We start from the raw sequence: 24,381 nt of genomic DNA on the forward strand, positions 1-24,381 counted from the left end.
ATTTACTAGGATATTATAGGGATAATGAACTGCTTTACCTTATTAAGGAAGCTGCAAGAGTGGCAAGAGAGGCGCATGCCCAGATGTGGAAGGTGGCAGATGAATGCGGAGTTGACATGATTCAGTTAAAGAAGTTGCAGAAGAATGTTTATTATCTGCTACTGAACTTAATGGAGTGAAGGCTTCAGTCGGGGAGAACCAATTTCAGTATCAGGACTACACCGCTCCCTATCCTAGCTGTTGGCACACCCCATGTATGGAATTTAAGGTAAAGTGGTCCACGCTGGCATAAGCGTCAAATAACAGTCAAACATTGTGCAAATTTGGTTCAGCAAACTTAAAACCTAAAATTCAAAAACAGAAACTCACTAAAAAAATACAGTTGAAGGTTAGTTTTGGTTTAGTGAACACAAAATCTAAAAGACAATGAAATGCTTCAGGTATTGCAAACATTGCCCAATGCACACCATAACTCCTGCCCAAAGCTTTTATGCTTTTTTACATACATTTTCCTTTTTTGATAATATTATGTTGCTATTCTTAAATCTAACCATTGAAATGAAATATTCAACCTGAGTGCCTTGATGCAAATGGCTATGTATATAATGTTAAATTGTTGACTGTCCTCAAATGCGATAGGTCATTCTTTGATCTAATGGCTTGCACCTTGAATCCAAATTATGCCTGGGAAAAAGTAACAACGGGCTGCTTGCATTACGATTCTAGAAACAGCTGAGGCACTTGCTAGACCATGCATTGGGTTTTTTCTTTGTTCCTGTCTTTCAGACTCACCCCTCTTCATCACCATCATGTTCAGGATTTTGAAAACTGTGGCTCTTGAACGTCGATATGGTGCTTCCCACTCTCTACTCTGGGGCCCTGGGTGTACCTCCTTGTATCGTACAATATATTCCTTGTAAACATCATGACAGGATTCTAGAAGAATGAAAAGAGAAGTGGAATGATGCTTTGAAAAAACGTAAAAACTAGCACATGACACCTGTTTTACACCAATATATTTGAACACTGTGAACGCGATGAGGTTTCTGATTGCTCTCAATGAACATATTTTCAATAAGGACTCATTTTTGCAAAATCATATGTCCCTGATTATGCCTATTTCCTCTTCTTTATTTATACCCATGGGTGTATTTAAATGTCTCTTAATATATAAATTACCAATTCCAAAATTGAATCATTTTCAAACACAACATGGCACCAACATGGGTCAGTTCCAGCTGGGCTTTCACTTAGGCAAAAAACATAATTCTATTTTGCCAATACTAGCACCAAACTAAAAACCAACAAACCTCTCAACGGTCTTCACACATAAAGAATGGAATTTCCTGTACAGTAATTGAAATAAAAATACAGATTTTACTTGAGGCTAGGGTCAGGTTTGACTTATAATAAGTTACTTCCCCTGGCTTTCCCTTTGGTACCCCTGGCACTGCTCGCGCTAGCCCTAGCCTCATGGGTGAATCTGCCGCTACAGGAGCAAAATGTAAACAGAGATTTGTGTTCTTTCCACTTTGTGCTTCCTCCCACCCCGCAGATGCAAATAATAGGCTGTTGAGGGTCCGACGACAGTCCCAGTGGTTAAACCAGTGATGTTATTGACAGTCCACGATTGCAACCTATCTTTTCCACTACCTTCATGAACTTTGTGAACCAACATCTGAGATCATTATATTCCTAATGTGAAATAGTTAGAGTAGAACGCCGGATACCTGCCGACCCTCCTATATGTGCTGTGACTCCTATTGACATCAAGAGCGCCTTACCCCACAAGACTAAAGAATGGTGATGGATTAAACCCATATCGGTTGACTGGATGTGAGTGTTTGATTGGTTCAGATGCTCCGTCCATCACCACCCCCTTTTGTACCACTTTGTTTGCCATAAGTTGGCAGGGTATGCTCAGACGTGAGTCCCTTGCTCACTTTGCCACTGGATTCAAGCAAGCTGGGCTGAAGACGACTGAAATGCCAGAAACCGGTCCTCGGAAGCTTGTTTCCGGTCCAGGGAAGGCATGGCGTGGCAGTTCGGGCTGGACTGTTCCCATGAGACACAGGGTCAGACTGATTTGCATATGGCCATGTCTGAACTGCGGTGGCAGAGTGGGCTAAAGAACGGTGATGGATTAAACCCAGATCTGTTGACTGGGTGTGAGTGTTTGATTGGTTCAGATGCTCCGTCCATCACCACCCCCTTTTGTACCATTCTGCAGGGTTGGCAGGACTTATGAAAAAGTGATGGAAACTCCCTCCATGAAGATCCTCAAAACTCTTACTTGGCTGGCATGAGGATCTTATGACTGTAGCATCTAAATGCATGTTTTTTGTCTCAGAATCTCACTCTGCCCCTGTATCTCAGGGGTGTCGTATGGAGTTGAGATAGCAGCTGCCATGGTAAGCAGTTCATTATGTGCAGCAGACTATTATCCTTCCAAGAAGAACAGGAGCGAGCGCTCTGATGTAAAGCAATTTAAGGGATTGACTGATGTTGCAGAATGGGTTACTCTGTTTTCAGGGAAAAAGTTTGTTATAAAGCAGATTCTGTGTTGTTCAGTAATGCGGATAGGTGAGGTACAGGATCCTAGCTCCCCGTTAAGCGCCAACAACATGAAAGAATTCTAGGCCTCATTTATATCTTGGCAGATGGCCTGTTGGGGAGCATTATTTACCTTTTATTCTCCCTCACCGCCAGGGTTTGCATAGTGGTGACGGACAGTAAAAAAAATGCAGATGTCCGCCCATCCTGATTGGGCGGGTGGACATCTTACCATTTCTCCACGACCTTTACTCTGTTGGGCTGTTCAAGAGGTTTGGCTATGGTAGTGACAGAGTAGTAATGCTGTAGCCAATTTTGAAAGTCCACCCACATTTAAATCTGGTGGGCAGACCTTCATGTTGGCAGTATATATACTCTGTCACCATTGTGATGGAGTATACATACAGCCAACATATAAATGAGGCCCTTTGTATCTTGGCAGATGGCCTTTTCTTCCACTAGGGCGACAGAGTAGTTTACTGGTGGGGGTGTGACCGCCAGATTTAGAAATGACCAGCAAGCTGAGGGTCATTTATAAAGCATTGACAGGAACCGCCATCACAGCCGTTCCTGTCAATGTGTCTCGCTGTTTGGTGCAGGGTAGTGTCAGCATTGTGCAACTCTGTACCAAAAAGTTTATTTTTTTATGTAAAAAAAGAAAATCTCAAGACTGTATTTTCTTTTTCAAATAAAACAAATAATGCTTCACTCACCACAGGAGCCATTTCCTATGGTGGTGGGAGCATTATTTGCATTTTACTGTCCCTCACCTCCAGGGTTTGCCTGGTGGTGACAGACAGTAAAAATAATGGGTATATATCAGCCCATCAGGATTAGGCGGGTGGACATGTAGCCATTTGTGGTCAAATGGGACAGAGAGAAAAACCCCAGTAGGGTGAGGACCAGGTACTTCTTTTAGACGTGGACGGACTGGGGATTATCAGCTGTCCATCCTGGCAAGCAGCTCAGAGAGAAAACACAACATTTTCTTGCAGAAACGAGTAAATGTTTAACACCAAATCTCTCTTTTCTCTTTCATCTTATTAACACTTTCCTCTATGTCATGCACCTTCACATGCTGCCTTTTCTTTTCCAATTGAGGTTCAATCAATCTTTCATGTCTTCTTCAATTGAGCACTGCCTGACCTCCATTCCTTCTCCATTATTATCTCCACTGCCTTGTTTCTTATATCTTTCCTATGTCTCCTTTTTCTCAGTTGCCTTCCAGCCCCCAACCTAAGCAATGAGATCTCAGTTTACACCAATTTTATTCCAACTCTTTTTGTGTTCACACATTGCTGACAGTATACCTCCTCGAAATATCGAACCAGCTATTGCTAGGAGATTGAATGATGGTTTATCGTTGTCTTCCTTAACCTCTTTGTAATGAAGTATGAAATCACCAGACATGTATACTTCAGGATTCAGATTTATTGGTCACAGCTGTTGCAGTCTCAAGTAACTGTGAAACATAGGATCCCCAATCACAGGAATCACATGAAACATTCTGGATTCCAATGACAAGGAGTAATGGTGTAATGCAGTCAGATCACCACAACTTCTCCCTTCTCTACACAAAGATAAGTAACTTAAACAGAAATAAATAATTGGAAACGTAAACAATATAACAATTAAATATTTACAAGGCATGAAAACCTAAAATCAGTGGAAATTAAATACACTCAGATGAGAAACACAGCTGTTGCAGTCTCAAGTAACTGTGAAACATAGAATCCCCAATCACAGGAATCACATGAAACATTCTGGATTCCAATGACAAGGAGTAATTATGTAATGAAGTCAGATCACCACACTCTTGTAATGTTTTAATTGCTAAGATCTTTGGAAAAGCACCAAAATAAGTGGAATAAACACAAATACATCACTGATTCACACAGCACCAGTAAAGGGAAAGCTGCTGTAGGTTTACACACTTCTTAAATAGTATGACAAATTTAAAGAAGACAAAATGGACCACCACTTTGGAACAAAAAGAAATATATCAAATTTGTGGCTGATTTCTCTAAAATGGCAGAATCCTAGTGTTCAATGTATGCAAATAAATGTGAGAGCCATAAACCCAGATCAGCTCTTTTGGAAACCGGTTGGACTCACCCTGCTGCCACTGGTCCCGCGCCTGCAGGAGGAAGGTCTGCATCTTGGCCAAGCACTCATCCTTAAAGCGGCGACACTTCTTGAACCACCGAGGAAGATCCAGGCTGGCTATGAGATCTGGGAGAGCAAACTCAGAAGCCTGGAAAACATGTTGAAATGGGCTCAGGATTAGCAATGAGTCATATAGTGCACATGCGACCTGGACAAGCCCAGCACCAGGCACGACTAAAGAGACACCCAGGTCTGTTTTCATGGCCTTGCTTGACAGCGAAGCTTTCACCACACAATTATGTGAGCTTCACTAAAGTAGGGCTTGGGCTCAGCCCACATGTTGGGAGCCAGGAGCACATGTTTTCATTGGCCAGAAATTGTGTGCTTCTACAAGAAAGTGCTCACCCACCTTCCAGCTATGATCATTTTCTTTATTTATTCAGCTGCCAAAGTTTGAACTTTCAGGGGCACTCACAAGACATCAGAATGCTATTAGAGTGTCTTAGATAACTAAATAATTGAAGTTGTTTTTCTCTGGCAATAGCACAGATTGAAGGAGAACAGACATTAACATACATGGATTTTTAGGTCTGGCTTGATAGTGCAACTGTCACCGACATTTTAATCCACACCAACATTATTCTACAATTCTTTGCTTCCACACAGACACATATATATTGCCATGATATTTACTTGTAATGCTTCACATTACCATACAACAGTCATGTAAAGCCAGACCTTTTGGCATTGCCAATGCTTGTTTGTTTTTATATGTACATATGCATAAAGACTTCTATTTTTTTTTCTCTCTCATTCACCCATCTATCTATCTCTCTTTCCCTCTCGTTCTCTTTCTCTCTCTCTTTCACTCCCTCTCTCTTTCACTCCCTTCCTCACTTTCTCCCCCTCTGTCTCTCTCGCTCTCTCTGGGTCTCTCCCATCCTCTCTTTGTTTGTCTGCGAGTCTAAACTTAAAAACATAATGGTTGGCTTTATTTGATGTCTCAAACTCTGCAAAGGGTGGCCTAATCAAGTTGAAATCCTATCCTCCAATTTTTAGACATTACTTTTGTATCATTCCCTAATGGCTCTAGAGGTAACCTCTGTGCATCATATGTAATGGTAACCACTGTGCGAAAACAACAAAATCAATTTATTTTGAAAGCCTGAACAAAGCATTAAAACTATTTTAAATATTTAACCCACTTTACAAACTTTTCCAACTCCTTTGCATCTCACGTTAACTCTGTCGTATAAACATAAACCTCTTGTTGAGTGCATGCTCATCATCCATGTTTCTTAAAAATCAATGTTTTTGTTCCATCCCCTCAGCAGAGGCCCTGCTACTGGACTGTCCTAATCTCTCAGGGTACTCAGCTATCACTGACCCCTTGGAGGTTGCAGTTTTAGTGAGAGGCAGCCTGTCCGCTGTTGAGGGCTCAGAACTGTGTTGTGTCTTGGGGACTTTCTATTGCCTCTTTCATATGTGTTGGGCTCTTTTGCCCATCTGTTTATGGAGAGCTTTAAATGTACTGTATCCCTTCTTAATCCATTGAGAACTTTCCTTTATGCAAACGTTTGTCTCAATTCACTGGCCACTGCACTTTGGTAGATAGATAATCGACCAGTGTCTCACATCATCCATCTATTCATCATTTGTTTAATTAATTCATCGAATACATCCATCTATCCATCTATTCATCGTGCAATTTATTGATTGACCATTCCCATATATCATTTTTAATGCTGGAATGAACATATACCAGTTTTCAAACCCTGACACCCTCAAAGTTGTGAAAAGCCAGATGCACCACTCAACTGGACAGCAAGCAAAACCAGAAAGTTGCAGGGAACACAGGAAATATACATTAAGTCAATGTCTATGTCTTGACTATGTTTAATGGCAACAAGGGCCAATGCTTGCTTGCACCATGGATTGTAAATTTGCAGCAGAGAATAGGTATGCTAACTGCCTCCACTAGAGGAACTCTGGAACAGGACATCACCAAAATATGGCAGATGTGTTAAACACCCTCCTTTTTGTTCTCCTGTGTTATTTAGAGTTTGTGAGAAGGTGGTGTTCTTGACTCTTGAGATAGCACTAGACCCTATTTCCACCTGCATTGTTTCTGTTCAGACCCATCATTTCCACCACTACATTTCCAACAGACAGAGCTCTAAAACATTCCCTGTATCCTAGGAGAGCATGTAGAACATTAGCTATATCATTTCTAAAGGCAGACCACCAATATTTGGGGTAGGTTCTTCAGAAATAAAACTGAAAGCAAGTCCACCTTGTCAGCATGGGCATTGCAGACCAGCCCCCACATTTCCTACCACAGAAGTTTCTTCAGCCATTGACTCACAACCCTTTATGTATGTGGGGTCAATGTGGGAGGAATGTCCAGCGACACATTGGAGACACCTGCCTTTAAATAACCCCTATGTATTTTTTAGCAAACGATGAAGAATATGGCACAACAAACTAGCTAGCGTAAATAGAATCAAATTACATGAAAATAGGTCTGATGTTAAATTAGATTATTATAAGTAGGGCTCCAGGTTTTATGGCATTTATTTTTTTTACATTTCCTTCTGTATTTATCCATATTTATTTTGTGTTTTGCATATATAAGTGAAATTGAAAAATTGTACATTTCCATATTTATTTAAGTGATAGACGCACACTCATACTTTGATGTCTGTCGTGTTTTAGCTATTTAAGCTGTAAAATATTACGTAACAATACTTCCACTGGAAATACTAGCCTATACCATAAATGTATGTCGAGATATGCAGTTATTAAAAGAAATGTCATCTGTTTTTTATTTCCCATGCTGTCAATCTGCTCAGCTGCTGGCCCATAATTCAGGAAAGACTGCACGGAGAGTCACTTAAAAAGAGCATAATATTCTGTATTTATCCATTTAAAAAAGATAAATGCAGACAGAAACCACATTGTTTTCTGTCTGTATTTATTTGTAAAAATCCGTAAAAAAGGAAAACAGGGAGCCTTAATTATAGGTAATTGATTCAGATACTGAGCAGCAATCGCTGATGAAATTGCGCCCATTAGAAGGAATATTTAGGAGCAGAAAATAGAAAAATGCTGCTAGGTTTGCCCCTGGAAGATGGGACAAAGTGAATGCAAAAGAGTCTTCAGGCAAGCTATATATTTTTAGGGTGATGAAGCGCTTGAGTACATCCTTTTATTCCAATTTAATCTTTGACTCCACTCGTACCGCCACATGATCCTGGGCAGAAATATCACTCGAATGATAATACATTCTATGTTCTGTTTGCAGAGTGGTACCCTCTTATTCAGGAGGGATATTGAAACTCAATAAATCATTCCACTTGGCATCAATGTGTACTTAGAGTTGCATCTGGGTAAGGGATTTACTCGAGGGACTCACCTTGAATGCTGGCTGGTTGTGAGTTCGGTAGAAAAAACTTGGCCCATAGAATCCTTCTATTCCAAGGACTAGTGGAGAGCCACCCAGGAAGAAAGGTCCTGTTGTGTCATCCATGAAAATGTCCTCTTCAAATCTGGAGAGCCAAAGAAAAAACACATCGAAGTAACTTCTACAGTTAAGAGTCGATCTCTGTAGTCTGAGAGTGGAGCTTTTCACACACACACACACACACACACACGCACATGCACGCACACACAAAACACCACCTATTGACTTTAATAGAGTCTGTATGTACTATCCTATATACACATGTGCTTTGATACTAGCCTGGGTAGTTTATAATTCGTAATGAAGGATATATAACTGCACTTTTTGTTTTATCATACATTAGAATTAAAGAAAATAAATGAAGTTCCAATATAAATTGTTGTCAAAATTAATACAATAGGAAGAAACTGGACCTGAAAAGCCCTTAAAATACTGAAAATTAGGAAGCGCTTGACGTTTATTGGCTTCACTCACAGATGTGTCATTTAGGAGTTGGCTAGTGTTAAAATTGCCACTTCTATGGGGATGGTTGCAACACCTGGATACTGCTTTACAACCCCTGGGATTTGACCAATTTATCTGCTGATCTTTTAAAGGGCCCAGTGCCTTTACCATTCACTTACTGTAGTGGCGGAGCAGAGCAGAAACCACAAACCTCAAGGAGGAGCTTTGCATAATGTGCCGCATGAGAAGTGCACCAGAGGAACCTGCATATTTGGCACAAAGCCATCATCATTGTAGAACAGAGATCATTCTAATACATCCCATTCGAAAATTAATCATAGACCAGTTAGACTGTAACCCAAACTTTCATGACAAATACCCTGCCTGAGCATCATCCGCTCACCCACAAATTCATCCCTCATGTCCTAGAGCCGGCATGCTGCCACAAACCCCAAACCTAACATGATGGATTTAAAATCAGAACAGAAGGCTGGGGGAAGAAGGAGCCTGAATGCCAGCTACCGAGGACTATCCGAAAGAAGAAGTAATCCAAGGAAGAAGGGCCATGCGGAATTTGGATGTAAAAGTAGGGAGAAAACTGGAGAAACAGGGAGGGTAAAAGAAGTATGCATGATGGCAAAACACAGGTGTGACGGAAGAAGATCTACCTGCATAAAATCTGTTGGATTGTTTGTATCACATTCGCCAAGGTCTTTAATGTAATATCAAAGTTTTAATAGCAACTTGCCCTTATTTCGATTTCACAATATAAACCACCAACATATCAGCAGGTTAAAGGAGCTGTGGAGTTAAGAAGAACAAGTTACTTATCTTCAGCAACAATATTTCTAGTGAATCTTTTATCTATCTGCTGATTCCTCACCTTGTGAATATTCCCCAGGCATTAACCTGGATCTGGAACCTTAAAAGCAATACTCCTGCACACCAGTAGGAGGCATCATATGGCTCTACACTGATGTCATTCCACTGCAGAAGTGATAAGCAGAGGTAATATCCTACTGTTAAATTACTATAACAATATTTTTGATAATGCTAGGGTGAAAGTAGTAACTGACCTGGCCAGTGCCATGGAAAATTTATGTTTAGAAGGGAATGTTATTTTTGATTTCATTTGGGTAGGTGATTTTAATATTACATTATGTGATCTGTCAACACAAAAGGTCTGTGGAGTCACAAACAATGCCGGATGGGATGATTTGCATTTTGGACATAACAGCTATGGGGAAACACTACACAAATTTATGGGCTGTTATGACCTGGAAATTTTGTACCACTTGAAAGATGTAAATGGCCAAACCATTCTGACTTTTAAAAACCGGCACTCTAGCTCTGTTATTGATCATGTGATTGTTTCCTCCGATATTATCTCGTGTTGTGCTCCCCCCAGTATCGAAGTAACCTCATTAAGTGATCACAATTATATCATTTTGGACACTACTTTTTGGGGAAGCAGCTTGGTTAAAGTAGGAATTACAATCACAAATGTTGAGCCACACAGACCTAGTGGAGTTAGATTAAGATGGGCAGGGGATAAAGCCCACGACTTAATAAGTTCTTTAGTGAAGGATAGTTTGGTAGATATTATCTTCATCCTTGAAAATAGCACGGATTATGAGATGATTTTAATTTCTTTCCTTGGTATTAATAATTCTATCGATGCCAGGTTCACTAAACATAATAGTGGTCAGCGTAGAAACGAACCAGGTTGGTTCGATCACCTATGCAGTACCTCATTAACTAAACTTAAACAGGCGCTTGCAAAAAAGCCCAGGGACACCGCTTCAACTATCAAATTAAGAGTGGACTATAAGCTCGCATTGAAACAGAGGAGGATTGAGTTACAGCAGCAGGCCTGGGACTCCTTTAATCAAGCAGCGGAGTTATCCAATAATACTCTGTTTTGGGCAACGGTCAATTCTCCTTTTCTTAAAGACGAAAAGATACCAGAGTTGACCTCTAATGTTCCGAGTGAAGGGTGAGTCGCTCACTTTTCTAATATCTTTGATACCAATGGAAGTGTAGATATCGACCCTAGCAGGTGGATTGTTTTACCGTTGGATATAACAGCTGGTGAGGTTGAGCTTGGCATACGTGCAAGTAAGGGGGGCAAAGCCCAAGGCCCTGACGGGGTGCCGATTGATGTATACAAGGCAGCACCTGAGATGTGGGGACCTCTCCTGGCTAATGTCTTTAATGTCTTTAATGCAGCTGAGGCACCCAAAACCTGGGGAGAATCTATCATTGTCCCGATTCATAAAAAGGCAGTAGGTCTGATGTGAAGAATTATCGTCCCATTTCTCTTCTTGACTCCTCAGTTAAGATCATGAGTAGAGTCATGCTTGCCAGGTTAGAGGAATGGGTCGAGCGAGAGGGCATTCTGGCTGACAGCCAGTATGGCTTTAGCAAGGGTAGGGGTACACTCAATCAGTGCATCAATCTTGTTTTACTGATCGGGAAATATACTGAAGCAAAACCTGGCTCACTTTACTTCTGCTTTGCTGACCTAAGTAGTGCCTTTGACATGGTAGACCACTCCATCTTGTGGCTAACCTTGCTAAAGTTGGGAGCTCCTGAGGGCATAATTTTCTTTCTTGCCAGGTTGTATAGGGGCCTACAAACATGTGTGCGCTTCGATACTAAAGGCGAATGCACTCCAAAATGTAGTGTTAAAAGAGGGATTAGGCAGGGCTGTGTATTCGCCCCCCTTCTTTTTATACTATTTATTAACGGAATCGATGCCATTCTGAAAAAGATTAATGCAGATGCCCCCCAGATGAAAGGTGTCCCTGTACCGGTGTTATTATACGCTGACGCCGCCGTCCTACTTTCTAGAACCCCCTTGGGACTGCAGCGTCTGATCGACGTTTTTTCTTCCTTTATCAAGGATAGAAAACTAGTTATCAACAAGGGGAAAACACACACCATGACCTGCGGGGTTAAACATAAATTTTTAAATGCCTTTTCTATTGATAGTGTAAAGGTGCAGCAGGTAGATAAATTCTGTTACCTTGGTATCACCTTCTACAAAGACAGGAAATGGACCGAAGAATTTAACAATATCCGGAACAAAATGGCCAAAAATGCCTACGGAGTTTTTAGATTTGCTGCTAAGGTTGGGGACCGACGACCCAGTGATATGCTTAAGATTTATCAAGCAAGATGTGTTTCCATCGCATTATATGGGGCGGGTGTATGGGGCCACAGATGCGACTATAATTTGCAAATAGAGGAAAATTCCTTCTTAAAAAAACTTCTGTGTCTACCAACTTCAGCTCCAACTGAGCTAATTCCTCGAGAATTAGATATAAACTTTTTAATTGATCTGTTATCCCTAAGGCCACTTATGATTTGGAGTTCTATTTGGCTGAAGGCGGAAAAGTCTTTTAACAGGTCTATAATCGAGGATTGCTTATCATTGGATAAACATCTTAAGATACCTTGGATTAAATATGTTGTTGGTTGTTTTTCCGAGATATTTAATCTGAATATTTTGCTTGAACCAAGTGCAGCATCTAGAATACCCAAAGCTGAGCTGAAAAGTAATTTCCTGGCTTTTAGGGTGAGGAAGCGGGCATTAGCCTACGGATCCTCGACCACTGTCGTGCTCTATTCTAGATACAGCATGGTAGAAGGTTTTCCTTCGTATTTATCCATGGTGACTAGGCCATCTTATACGTTTGTACTCACTAGACTTAGATTTGGTGTGGCATATCATTTGGTGGCCCTCCCGACCCTTAAGAAACATCCGTCGGGGCCATGCATGTGTGATGCAGTTTCTATTCAGAGCACTTTGCACTTTTTACTGTTCTGCAAACTGTACTCGAATTTACGTACTGCATTCTTGAAACCAATGTTCATAAAATATGGTGTACGTACAGTTAATCAGGCAATGATTTTAATTTTTAATCGGCAATCAGCCGATATCTGTTTTTATACAGCTACGTTTTTAAATTATTGTGTCAATGCCAGGAAAAGTATGTGTTTTTAATGAATCATGTCTGCAATATTTTTTGTAAACCTTTTTAGATATTGATGTATTTGCTATTACCATGTCTTTTATCTCTGTGCTTTTATGGTCATTTTATATGTGCCGAATAAAGCTTCATGAATTGAAATAAGCAGAGGTGCATATAAACTCCATTCATGAGTTGCTTTCTCAGGCTGTAAGTCGCCCTTAGACGCAGAGCCAATAGCCATCATCAGTGAGGAGATTTTTAAATCAGAATCTTTTTAGATGGAAAAAGAGTGCAGTTCACAGAATGGGGAGGTGGGAGGGTCAGCGAGGAACCTGCGGTTAAATGGAGAATCCACCAGAATGATTGTTCCAGAAGGTAAGTAAGTTGTTCTGCTGATGGATACTTCTAGCAGTTCCTCCCCAGGTGGCGAGTTTATGAACTGGCTAAGACCAAAACGTCCTGCACGACCAAGCAGACAAAATTGCCCTCTCGATGGACCTGGCTGTCAAGGGAGGAGTGCTGTGTGAATGTGTTTACCAACACCCATGTGGCGACCTGGCAAATATCCAGGACAGGCACTCCATTTGCCAGTACAGTGGTAGAAGTATTAGCTCTGGTGAAAGAGCCTATTAGCCTTCTGGTAGCTGCTTCTTAGCCAGTGTGTACCCGATCTTAATGTAGAAAACAATCCATTGAGAGATGGTCCATTTTTGCTCTGCCTTGCCCTTCTCTGCTCTGGATAACCCCACCAAAAACTGATTGCTCTAAAACCTTAGTGTCCTCTTAGGTCCAAATGATGGAGTCTCTCTTCATCCCTAATGAGATGAGGTGGAGCAAAGAATTCGAAAGTGTGAGAGCCTTCCCAACATGAAATGTAGGGGTCACTTTTGCCCGAAAGGAAAATTGTTTCCTGAACATCACCTTATATTGGAAGAAAATTGTATTAGGTGGGCTAAGAGAAAGAGCCTGCAAGTAGATTACTTGCCTAGTCTATGTTATGGGGGTGAGAAAGGCTTTTTTGAATATCAAAAAGCTCAAGGGACATCTGTGCCGCAGTTCCACAGTAGTGCAAATCAACGAAGTGATAGTTAAAATAATGTGGCAAATGGCATCACAAAGGGTGTTAGAGAAAACAGTTGCTGCAGACCTTCTTATCACAATTAAAGATGTAAATAAAGAAATCTGATCTAGGATCTGGTAGCCACAAAAAAAATTAAAAAGAGCTGAAAAATGGCCTTTAACAAGGCGTAAATCAAGTCCATGACTAAGCCTGTCGACATCAAGGAGACGCATCCATTGGGCTAAAATACAGGAGTTTCCCAATTCGACTAAAAGTATTTATAAAATAGATGGGACTGCTATGGAAGATTTTAGTGCTTGCATGGACAAATCAAACATACAAAATAGGTTTAAGAAAGTGGCAGAGATTCACACCATCTGTGTAGCTGCACTGAGGGATATTTTCCCTGTAGGAGCAAGGCCCAGAGATATCAAACAAATTATTCCAACCTGGGATAATGGGCACTGTAGAAAATCTAAATCTATTTTAATAATAGCAATAAAATCCAAGGTTAAAGCCCGGATCTCATGTGCTAGAACCATGCATCAGGATACCATCAAACTGGCCATGACTGACTATAAAGATCCAAGAGTATTTTGGAATATAGTTACTATTGGCAATCGAGAAGGGAGAAATAATCTAGAGCCAAACATTGCGGCTGAAGTCTGGAATTATCATTTTCGCTCATTTTATGATGCTCTGGGTTCCCCTGAGGTATTGGTGGCTAAAAATGTGACCATCAAACACTTGACTTGAACCAGGCTGGTAAAAAGGCTAATAAGGATTTCCCAATAGTTTTTCTTGGATGAAGTATGTAGAGCGATCTCAAACACAGCCCCTCACAGGGCCCCAGAATCAATAAGATTTCTGGGGACAAGTATATCTCAGAACCTGATGTTTGGGGCCCCTAATTGTTAGTTATCTTAAATGCTGTATTGGGTGGTATGCCCATCCCTGAGACTTGGGCCGGTGCTCAAATAATCCCTGAGCATAAGAAAGGTTCCGCCTTCTTCTGGGGAATTACAGGCCCATTAGCCTTATTGATGTGATACAGAAGGATTTCTAAAGGGTCATTTTAGAATGTCTACAAGACTGGATAGAGGACCTTGGTGCTCTTAGCACTCTACAAGTAGGTTTTAGAAATCAAATTTCCACCATTGATTCCGCCTCCAACTCCTCCACTGGAAAACGGTGGTGTTGGACGGTGGCAGCTTGTACCTGATCTTGGTAGACGTAAAATCCGCCTTTGACCTAATTCATAGGCCCTAACTCTGGTCTGTTCTGTCTAACATGGGGGTCCCCACTTACCTCTGCAATATCATCAGGAGGCTGCATGAGAAGAACTTTGCACAGGTTTGATATGGGAAATTGGGGGAGCTTTCAGAACCTTTCCGGATAACCAGGGACATACGACAGGGCTCTGTGTTGGCTTTGACCATATTTTGCTTGTACATCAATGGGCTAGTGGATACCTTAAGTGGGGTGGTGACAATGATGCTCCCAAGATCTGTTCCATCAACATCCCAGCCCTGATGCTCGCCAACGACATCCTCTTCTTATTAAAATCTCCCATGGGGATCTACAGGATACTCAATGGGTTCAACTATTTTTGCATTGAGCGGGGCCTTGAGGTTAATGTCGCCAAGACAAAACTCCTTGTTTTTAATTTGGTGCATTCCACCAGAACCAACCCCTGTTGAATGGAACTCCGCTGGACAGGGTCTCCATTTTTGAGTATTTGGGGATCACCCTCAACGAGAAAAGACTGGGCTTTTAACATAAGGAAACAGAGGTTGAAATTAGCACAGAGTAGAGGGGGCCTGGCCAAGGTTTATAGGTCTTCATTTTCTAAGCCTCTTAGCCCTTTGTTGGAAATGTACAAGGCTCGATCTCTGGGAGCCAATACCTATAGGGCAGAGTTATGGGAACATAAGTCTGTTAAGTATATTGTAATGGTAGAAAACCAATTTATTAGGGACCTAGTGGTTCTTCCCCCTAGTACCCTCTGATTCCGCTCCAGTTAGATCTAGGTCTGAGCCCCATTTCGGAGGCTATTGCTTTAAGACCACTTCTTGTTTGAAGGAGAATTTGGTTGACCCCAGAGCTGACCCCATATAGACAAGCATTAGAAGAACGTCTGGGGAAGCCTACCTTGGTTTTCTCATCTCAGGGACACTCTAACTAGTATAGGACTGGCTTTTCTATGGGAAGACCCTCTAACAACCTCTCCAACTTGTTGATTGCTACAGGGCCTCTAGACTTTCCTCTATTATGAAGGGTCCAACTGTGGACAACTTAACTAGGAATTTTATACAGATTAAAGACGTCTATAGATACAAGACTTTCTAGACGAGATCCAGCAAGTATTAGCCAGGAAGTTATATCTGCAGTTCAGGCAAGGTTCACTCCCCCTGCGCACTTTTACTATTGCCTGGTCGAGGGAGAAAGATTGGAAATGCCCCTCCTGTGGAACAGCAGAAGAAACTGAGGCACATGTACTTTTCTGTTGTCCAGCGTATAAAAGAGAAAGACAAATGTGGATAGTACAGATCTGTAGGTACCTAGGGATCTCTAACCACCTCAAGGCCCTTTGAATACTGAAACACGAACTTCACCACCCGATAGTATCTGCTGTATCTAGATTTCTCTTTTCTGGATGGTGTGCTAGGGAAAGATTCCTAGGACAAGGGATGGACAAACCTCTTTGATTAGAAAAGAGGATTTCACTAGCAATGAAAACTAGGGCTTATGCTGTCATGGCACTTGATTTCGATATTATCTGCAGGGGGCCAGGAAAGTAACTCGTCTTATTTTAAGGTTTATTTTTACTCATATAACGTCTTAAATAAATATGGATCTTAATGTAAACTTATTTAAGATGTGTTTTTAATGCTTTGATGAACTTTTATGGTTTTTAAAAGCCAAATTAAAGACTAAATGTAAGAACGAATGTAAATAATACATACAAACCGAGTGACATAGCGGACCCTTTAGAAGTAATTTTTAAGGTTTCTCTTTTTGAGGTTTTTGTATTTTGGTTTTGGTCTTAGTTGGAAGACAGCATCTGCCAATTGCTGTCTTTTACTGTTTTTTTCTAATATATGTACACTGGTATTCGGATACGATCTGTTTTTATGCTCTTTTTTTATGCATGTATCTTTCATTGTGCACTTATATGGTTGTTTGAACCAAAATAATGTTAATATTTTGAAACTTCAAATCTTGATTCACAAAATTAGTATAATTAGAATATTAAAATCACAAAGTCCACTAACAACAAGAAATCATCTACCATTATGGTAGATTTTCATTTGTATTATGCCTAGAGTTAGGTGGGTAGGAAGAAGGAGAAAGTTAGACAAGTAAAATTAAAGAAAAAAATCACAAATTTGCATATTTGGGAGTATAAAGAAATATTTTAAACCGACATTTTCACCATGGATATGTTAAAAGCCCTCTACAAAAATAGGTTTAAAAATACTGTAGGACATAATATGGACCAGTATTAAATCGCTGGATTCCACTTCAAACTCACCTGTACAGCATGTTGTAGATTTTACCATGCTCACAAGCTATAGTGATGCTGCTCTGAAGAAAAGACAAAAAACAATATCATATTTATTTTACTACACATTTCAAAATAATGTGATGAGCTGATGGCTGAGGTACTAGAATGGGGCTTTTAGACTCATTGTACTTACAGTCACACCATCCAGGTCCAGCTTCAACCAGCACCAGTGATGCAGGGGTATAGTGAACTGAGTCTTGAATGCTGAAGGCCTTCCTGACCTCATCATGATCTGCACATGTAGGACACCTGGTACCGCCAACAGAAGAAGAAAGAAGAGATGGTAAGCGAAAAGAGATAACAGAAAAGCAATACTGGAACAAATGAGAAGAGACAAAGACAGAGCTCTTCTTCTGCTTGCTCAGTAGACCATTGACAGAAACGAAGGCCACTGCAGGCACCTATATATAGAGTTGATGATGACCGCTTTGGTCCTCAAGACATCCTGGGTATCCCTCCAGGGTACAGGAGGATTGGATCCATGCCAGATTTTTATGATCACCAATAAATAGTTAAATAATTTCCACTTTGACTCATTGCATATAAATGTGTCTTTGGTGGCTGATCTGAAACATTGATTGAAGTGGGTGGAAAGCGCACTCTATTACAGTGGTGATTGTCACTTTTTTGTCGATATATGGGCTGTGTTAGAAGTATGTCTACCGGACTTATGTATGTAAATGAATGTAAGTGGCCTAGCCCCTATCCTGGCAGCTTGGACTCTAACACGCAACAACAGCAATAATTTTAAAGAAAAAAAAACATTCACATGAAAAACTCTGTAGACATAAAGTTAAACCATAAGCTTTTTCTTTGAAATCAGGTTTCTAATCATACATTCGTTCATTCTTACTAACACATATACATAGTCATCTTGTGCTGAAAATGAATTTGTTTTTCTTTTATTCTCTTGTTGTTACAGAAAACCCCTGACGATGGGACGAAGGTCCCGAAATGCATAGGGTTGGATTGTCTAAAATGTTTTGGATTGTTTGTTACATTTTCAATGTATTACCAAGGGTTTCATCACAGTAACTAGATGTATGATTAGAAACCTGATTTCAAAGAAAAAGCTTATGGTTTAACTTTATGTCTACAGAGTTTTTCATGTGATTGTTTTTCTTTAAAATTATTGCGGTTGTTGCGTGTTAGAGTCCTAGCTGCCAGGATAGGGGCTAGGCCACTTACATTCTGTTCTGAAACATTGGCATGGATCCACCCCCACATACCATGTAGATGAGGCCCCATATTTAGATGTATGTGAAATATTTATTTTTCACAGTATCATTTTGCAAACTCTCCCCTTTTCTACCTATAAACACTTCCTCTTCACTAAGCAAATACACAATTGTTGTTAGTAGAATTTTGCATTACAGTTTTGTTTACTTATACCTGTTATGAAAGGCGAATCAAAATGTGGTCCTTACTCTTTGGGGAAGAGCTGTGGTTACATAATAGAGTAAGTTCTTCCCAAAGTTAAAACCAAGCCATGTTAAATCATCTAAATTGTCATCTAAAGGGTACAAAGAGGAAACCACATGGACCCCTGGTGCTTTGTTGGTGATCTTCTTTTTTAGGCCTGGGTGTAATTCAGATTAGGGGTCCTTTACTACACCTATGTGAATGGTAATGTGACATACCAGCACCACTGGTGATGTCCTGTGCTTGAAAAAATAAACAAAACATTCCCTTCACTTGACCAAGTGTTCGGATTCCCAAGCTGGAAGTTCAAATGAGGGCTCATTTGAAGCTTGAATCCCAGTCAGGGCTTCATGAGACTGGATACATTCTACCAAATGTCTTCCTCTGTCCCTCGGTGCGCACTGATTACAAGAATGGATAGTTCTCAGGCAGGCCAAGGCTGAGGACCCAGGGGATCTGGATTCTTTGTGCAATGTTGCAAAGTGCTGGGGATGGAGACTCGCAGGTCTAGGTCCTGCTTGCCTTCAATAGGAAGCTTTGACCGGTCCCGGGGTCAAAGACCCAGCAGTCCTGGGGGTAGACGCCCCCAGCCCTGGGCTCTGTTCCATGGCCCAACGTGTCACTTGGAACCCGGGATGGGAACCCTGAGGTCCAAAGAGACCTCCCCGTTGGCCTGGGATATGAAGCTTTTACTGGACCCCGGGACAGAGCCCTGACTATCGTAGGGTGGAAACCACCAGCCTTGGGTTCGCAGATTTGACCCGCCATGTCACAAGATGCCCGGGACAGGGTACCATAGGTCAAGGGAGATCTCCCTCACTTGCAGGGTAAAAAGGTTCTGACCGGGCCTCGGGTCAGACCCCTGTAGGCCCTGGGGTGGAAGACCATGGCCCTGGGCTTAATTGCCTGTACCACCTTATTTCAAAGAGCCCCTCCTTGCCCAGGATAAGAAGTGCTGACCAGGTTCTGAAACAGAGCTCCTGTAGGTTCTGGGTTTAAAGCTCCAGGCCCTGGGCTCCCTTCTCCAGCCTGCTGTGTCACAAAGTGCACAGGATGAGGTCCCGGAGGATCGAGGAGGTTGCCACTGCTTGTCGGGGTTCAGAAGCTCTGACTGTGCCCCATGTCAGATCCACAGAGGGCGCTGGGGTGGAAGAACCTAGCCCTGGGCCCCATTCCCATTATGTCTCAGAATGCCTCCAAGGGGGGCCTGAAGGCCTGCAAAGTCCAGAAGGTCCATGAATGCCCCCTTGTTTGTGTGGGTTCAGAAGCTGTAACCGGGCCTAGGGTCAGAGCTCTGTGAGTCCCACTCTTCCAAAGGCCCTTGTGTGATTCCCAGCTTGGGCTCTGAGAACCCAGGTCTTAGAGTCCCTGTCCTCTCCACAGACAAGCAGACTCCTTTTTAAAAATAAGATGGACGCAACCAGAAGGTTGTCCTCCGAATCCAAGCATCTGGTTGCACGCCATGTGTTCCTGTAGGGAGTCCAGGTGCCCAGGCTACCCTGGAAGTCCCAAAGAGGGCTCATTTAACTAGTGGCGCCGTTAGAAGGGAAAAGTGAAGAGCAGAACAGGGGACAGAAAAACATAGAAATAAAACTTACCCACAGCCTGCCGCCCGTCGCCTCGCTGCCTCTTCAGCTCACGATGATGCACACACAGGATCCCAGACTCCCCTGCTCTAATCAAGATGCTGCTCTCATGCTGGTCTTACCCAGGGCAGGGCAGCCTGGATGAGATTGAGCTGGGCCATGAGGGAACCCTAGATCCTCTTGTGGCGTTGCGGTGCCCCCTCAAAGCCAGTGGGAACTGCTACGGGGATTGGGAGGAGAGGTTGCCCTTTGCTGCTCGAACTTCCACATATGTACCAGAAGAGGGTGAGTTGCTTTGACGGTGTGGGGGAACACAGCCCTTCTCCCCTTGGTGCCTCCTACGAGGGCAAGGGGGACACTCAGCCAGATGGCATGTGCAGGAATGAAGCCCTGGCTCCCACCAGCACTGTTAGGTGACTGGTGGAACGGGTGGGGCAACCCTCCCTCCTTTTTAGGTACCTGTGGACTGGTCCCATGTGGCCAGGTTAGGGTTTGACAAGCAAAATGAAGTGTGATCAATTAAAAATTGATGACATCCCTTAAGGCACTCAAAACTGGTGTAAGCCTCCTGGGTTATTCAGAAAATAAACATTGTTGCTTTTCAAGAATTTATTTTCCGTTTGTTGATAATGTTTACTTTTAATCCATTGTCAATAAAGTTTTTGTTTCCCCAAAAATATATTCAATCCAACTCCACAAGTATATATTGTTAAATCCAGCTCCAATGCATTTCGGGCAACCGCCCTTCATCGGGGAGCATCTAAAGCAAAACAACATAGGTTGTAACCATCAAGTACATAAATTGTAAAAGAGAAAAGAAAAATATATCTTAACCCAATGGTGAAAAAAGTCGAGAAATACGGAGTGATTTAATAAAGTTTATGTAATTACCGGGTGAGGGAAAGAGTGAAGAAAGGTGAAAAAAATTATGACTGTTTCAATTCGACGAAAAAGACTTCTACGTCGTGATGTAAATAGTTACTTATGTTAAGACAGGACAGTGCGCCTTGACGTGAAGCTAAAGAAACAATAAAGTAGGGGAACAGGAGTGAGTTAACTAAAAAAGCTCAAAACGGTGCGTGCTAGCGCTTTAGGCGGGCGACAGTGACGGCACGTAAGGTTGCTGTGCACAAACAGTGCGGGTACTTACGGTGTGATACGGGGGTCAGAAGGCTAGTGTTAGAGTCGATCAGCGAAGTTCAGTGACTCGCGGTTATTCGACTGGTAATGTATCGCGGGCTTCATAGACAAAGCCGGAAAGTTTGTTAGTCATGTGACTGAAAAACGTGGGTAAAGAAAGAGGACTAGTGAAGGAAGCGAGATAAGGAATGAAAATAGAAAAAATATCAGCTAACTACATACTCAAAACCTAAATATCTGCATTAGTGATATACATTAAATCACAAAGTGTAAAGCAAAATAAAAATAAAAAAACAGTTCAAAAACACTGGTAAGAATAAACATTGATGATTAACAGTTCACAGACAAGGAGTGAGTTCAGAACCAGTGTGCTCATACAATGAGATGACGGTCAAAATAGTAGTGTGTCACAGGTAACATGAAAACTCAATCCGTTCATTGAGTCCATGTGGCTTAGTCGAATTAAGTTTATAAATCCAGTGGTTCTCAGTAGCATCCTATTATTGTCTCTTCCCTCTGCTTTTTTAACAATTTCCAAAGCCATGAACTTAAGTTGAGATGTGTTGTGGTTCATTTCAATAAAATGAGTTGCAACAGATGATTTGAGATTCTTAGTTCTAATGTTAGATTTGTGTTCGTTAAGACGGGTTTTGAGTTTGCGTTCCGTCTTTCCAATGTAAACCTTCCCGCATGGCCATTTGAGTAGGTATATTAAATTGTTAGTATCACAGGTAGCTGTAACATTCAAAGTTATGTTATATCCTTTCATGGGATGTGTCAACTTGTTGCCTGGGATTATATTGTGGCAGTTGTTGCAATTATTGCATGGTCTAGTACATTTTGAAATGGGAGAAGGTTCCTTGGCTTGTTTTAAAATTTCGCCCAGATTCTTTCCTCTCGTGTAGGCGAATAATGGTCTAGGTTTAAACATGTCTTTGAAATCTGTTAACTCCTCTGGGTAACCTCTTTCTTTAAAATGATCAACAATTTCTTCTGTTCTGATTTTAGCAAGGTTAGGATCAGAAGTGATACGTTTAACCCTAAGTAGTTGAGATTTGGGTAAGTGTTTTTTCAATGATGCCTGATGAAAGCTAGTATAATGTCACAAATTGTTACGGTCGGTTGGTTTACGGAAAATGTCAGTTATAATTTGGTTATCTTGCAGGGTAATCTGAACATCCAAAAATGTTATGGTTTTAGAATCTATTGTCCAAGTGAACTGGATACGCTGATTGGCTGAATTTAAGGTAGTCAAGGCTTGTCCAAGATTTTCTCGTGTGTCTTTTCAGAGGATAAAGAGATCGTCTATGTAACGAACGTACATTTTAAGGTGATTTTTCCAAATGGGTTTGGTCCAGATGTTGGTGTTTTCAAATTCACCCATAAAGATGCTAGCGTATACAGGAGATGTGCTGTTTCCCATGCTAGTGCCCACTAGTTGCAGAAACCAGTCATCTTCGTTTGTGAAATAGCTATGATATAGGGTGAACATAACTAGTTCTCTCAAAAATACTTTCATGGATTCCTTCACTTTTAGTTTCAGGATAGCTTGTTCCATAGATTCTATACCTTCCTGGTGTGGAATGGAAGTGTATAAAGAGCTAACGTCAGCCGTACATAGCCATAATTGTTCGTTGGGTCCTATTTCAATATCTTGGAGCTTTCCCAGAAAGTCTGTAGTGTCTCGAATATAGCTGGCCAAAGATTGAACAATGGGTTGAAGATGGAGGTCCAAGTATTGGCCTACAGGTTGATGGATACTACCGCAGGTAGATACAATTGGTCGAATGGGTGGATCCATAAGATCTTTATGGATCTTGGGTACCGCGTATATATGCAGACTCCTTGGGTTGGTCTTCATTAGGAATTTCTTAGTTCTTTGGTTAATGACACCAAGTGTTAATGCTCTGTCGACGATTTCTTGCAGTATCATCATGTATTGTGTCGTAGGGTTTCCTGGTAACTGCATGTAACTAGATTCATCAGATATGTGGGGCCCGATTCACAGAATGAACTTAAGACTAAATCCTAAACTTACTACTATTTGGTATTCACAGAATGCACTTACTACTTTCGGGATTCACAGAGTGAACTTACTACTTTCGGGATTCACAGAATAAACTTACTACTTTCGGTATTCACAGAATAGATTTAAGACTACTAACTCTAAGTCCGAAATCGGGGAGTAAATTCCGGCCCGGAGGCGGAGCTTACGGCCCGGAGGCGGAGCTTCCGGCCCGGAGGCGGAGCTTCCGGCCCGGAGGCGGAGCTTCCGGCCCGGAGTCGGAGCTTGCGGCCCAGAGTTGGAGATTTCAGCATGGCAAAAATCCCCACCTCCGAGCCGGAAGCTCCGCCTCCGGGCCGTAAGCTCCGCCTCCGGGCCATAAGCTCCGCCTCTGAGCCGTAAGCTCCGCCTCCGGGCCGGAATTTACTCCCCGATTTCGGACTTAGAGTTAGTAGTCTTAAATCTATTCTGTGAATACCGAAAGTAGTAAGTTTATTCTGTGAATCCCGAAAATAGTAAGTTCACTCTGTGAATCCCGAAAGTAGTAAGTGCATTCTGTGAATACCAAATAGTAGTAAGTTTAGGATTTAGTCTTAAGTTCATTCTGTGAATCGGGCCCGTGGTCTCTGAGCTTCTGTCGATACATTGTAGAATTCATAACAACTAATGCGCCACCCTTGTCCGCTTTGGTACACATTATGTCTTTGTTATTAGCAATGCATTTAAGTTTATCTCGATCTTTTTGTGTTATGTTTTTGTATGAACATTTCTTGAAGTTAATAGATAGTAAGTCTTGTTTGACCAATTGTTCAAATAAGTCAATAGTTTTATGGCTCTGTGGAGCTTGGAAAGAACTAAATGTTTTTAGACCCATTAGGGGGTCCGGTTCTTTTTCTCCTTGAAGTGGTGCAATGTTCGTGAAAAAATGACGTAGCCTCAGTTTTCTGGTGAGTTTAAATGTGCTAACTTCAAGTTCCAATAAATCTGACTTCGTCGTAGGTACGAAAGACGTGCCTTTCTGTAGTAATTTGATTTCCTGTTCCGTAAACGTGTAGTT

At 41.6% G+C, this 24,381-nt stretch overlaps 1 protein-coding gene across 1 annotated transcript in view; it reads right to left on the bottom strand.

Annotated features, from left to right (window-relative positions):
- Positions 1 to 24,381, bottom strand: part of LOC144772081 (protein sel-1 homolog 3-like) — a 397,544-nt gene that overhangs the window by 200,529 nt on the left and 172,634 nt on the right. The window contains exons 6-10 of the mRNA XM_078656264.1: positions 17,305 to 17,420; positions 17,139 to 17,191; positions 8,075 to 8,207; positions 4,669 to 4,807; positions 793 to 936 (exon numbers count right to left, since the gene is read on the bottom strand). Coding sequence (XP_078512390.1) covers positions 793 to 936; positions 4,669 to 4,807; positions 8,075 to 8,207; positions 17,139 to 17,191; positions 17,305 to 17,420 — 585 coding nt within the window. The remainder of the gene's footprint in view (positions 1 to 792; positions 937 to 4,668; positions 4,808 to 8,074; positions 8,208 to 17,138; positions 17,192 to 17,304; positions 17,421 to 24,381) is intronic.

The sequence above is a fragment of the Lissotriton helveticus genome, chromosome 8, assembly GCF_964261635.1.
Source record: "Lissotriton helveticus chromosome 8, aLisHel1.1, whole genome shotgun sequence".
In the NCBI taxonomy this organism is placed as follows: domain Eukaryota; kingdom Metazoa; phylum Chordata; class Amphibia; order Caudata; family Salamandridae; genus Lissotriton; species Lissotriton helveticus.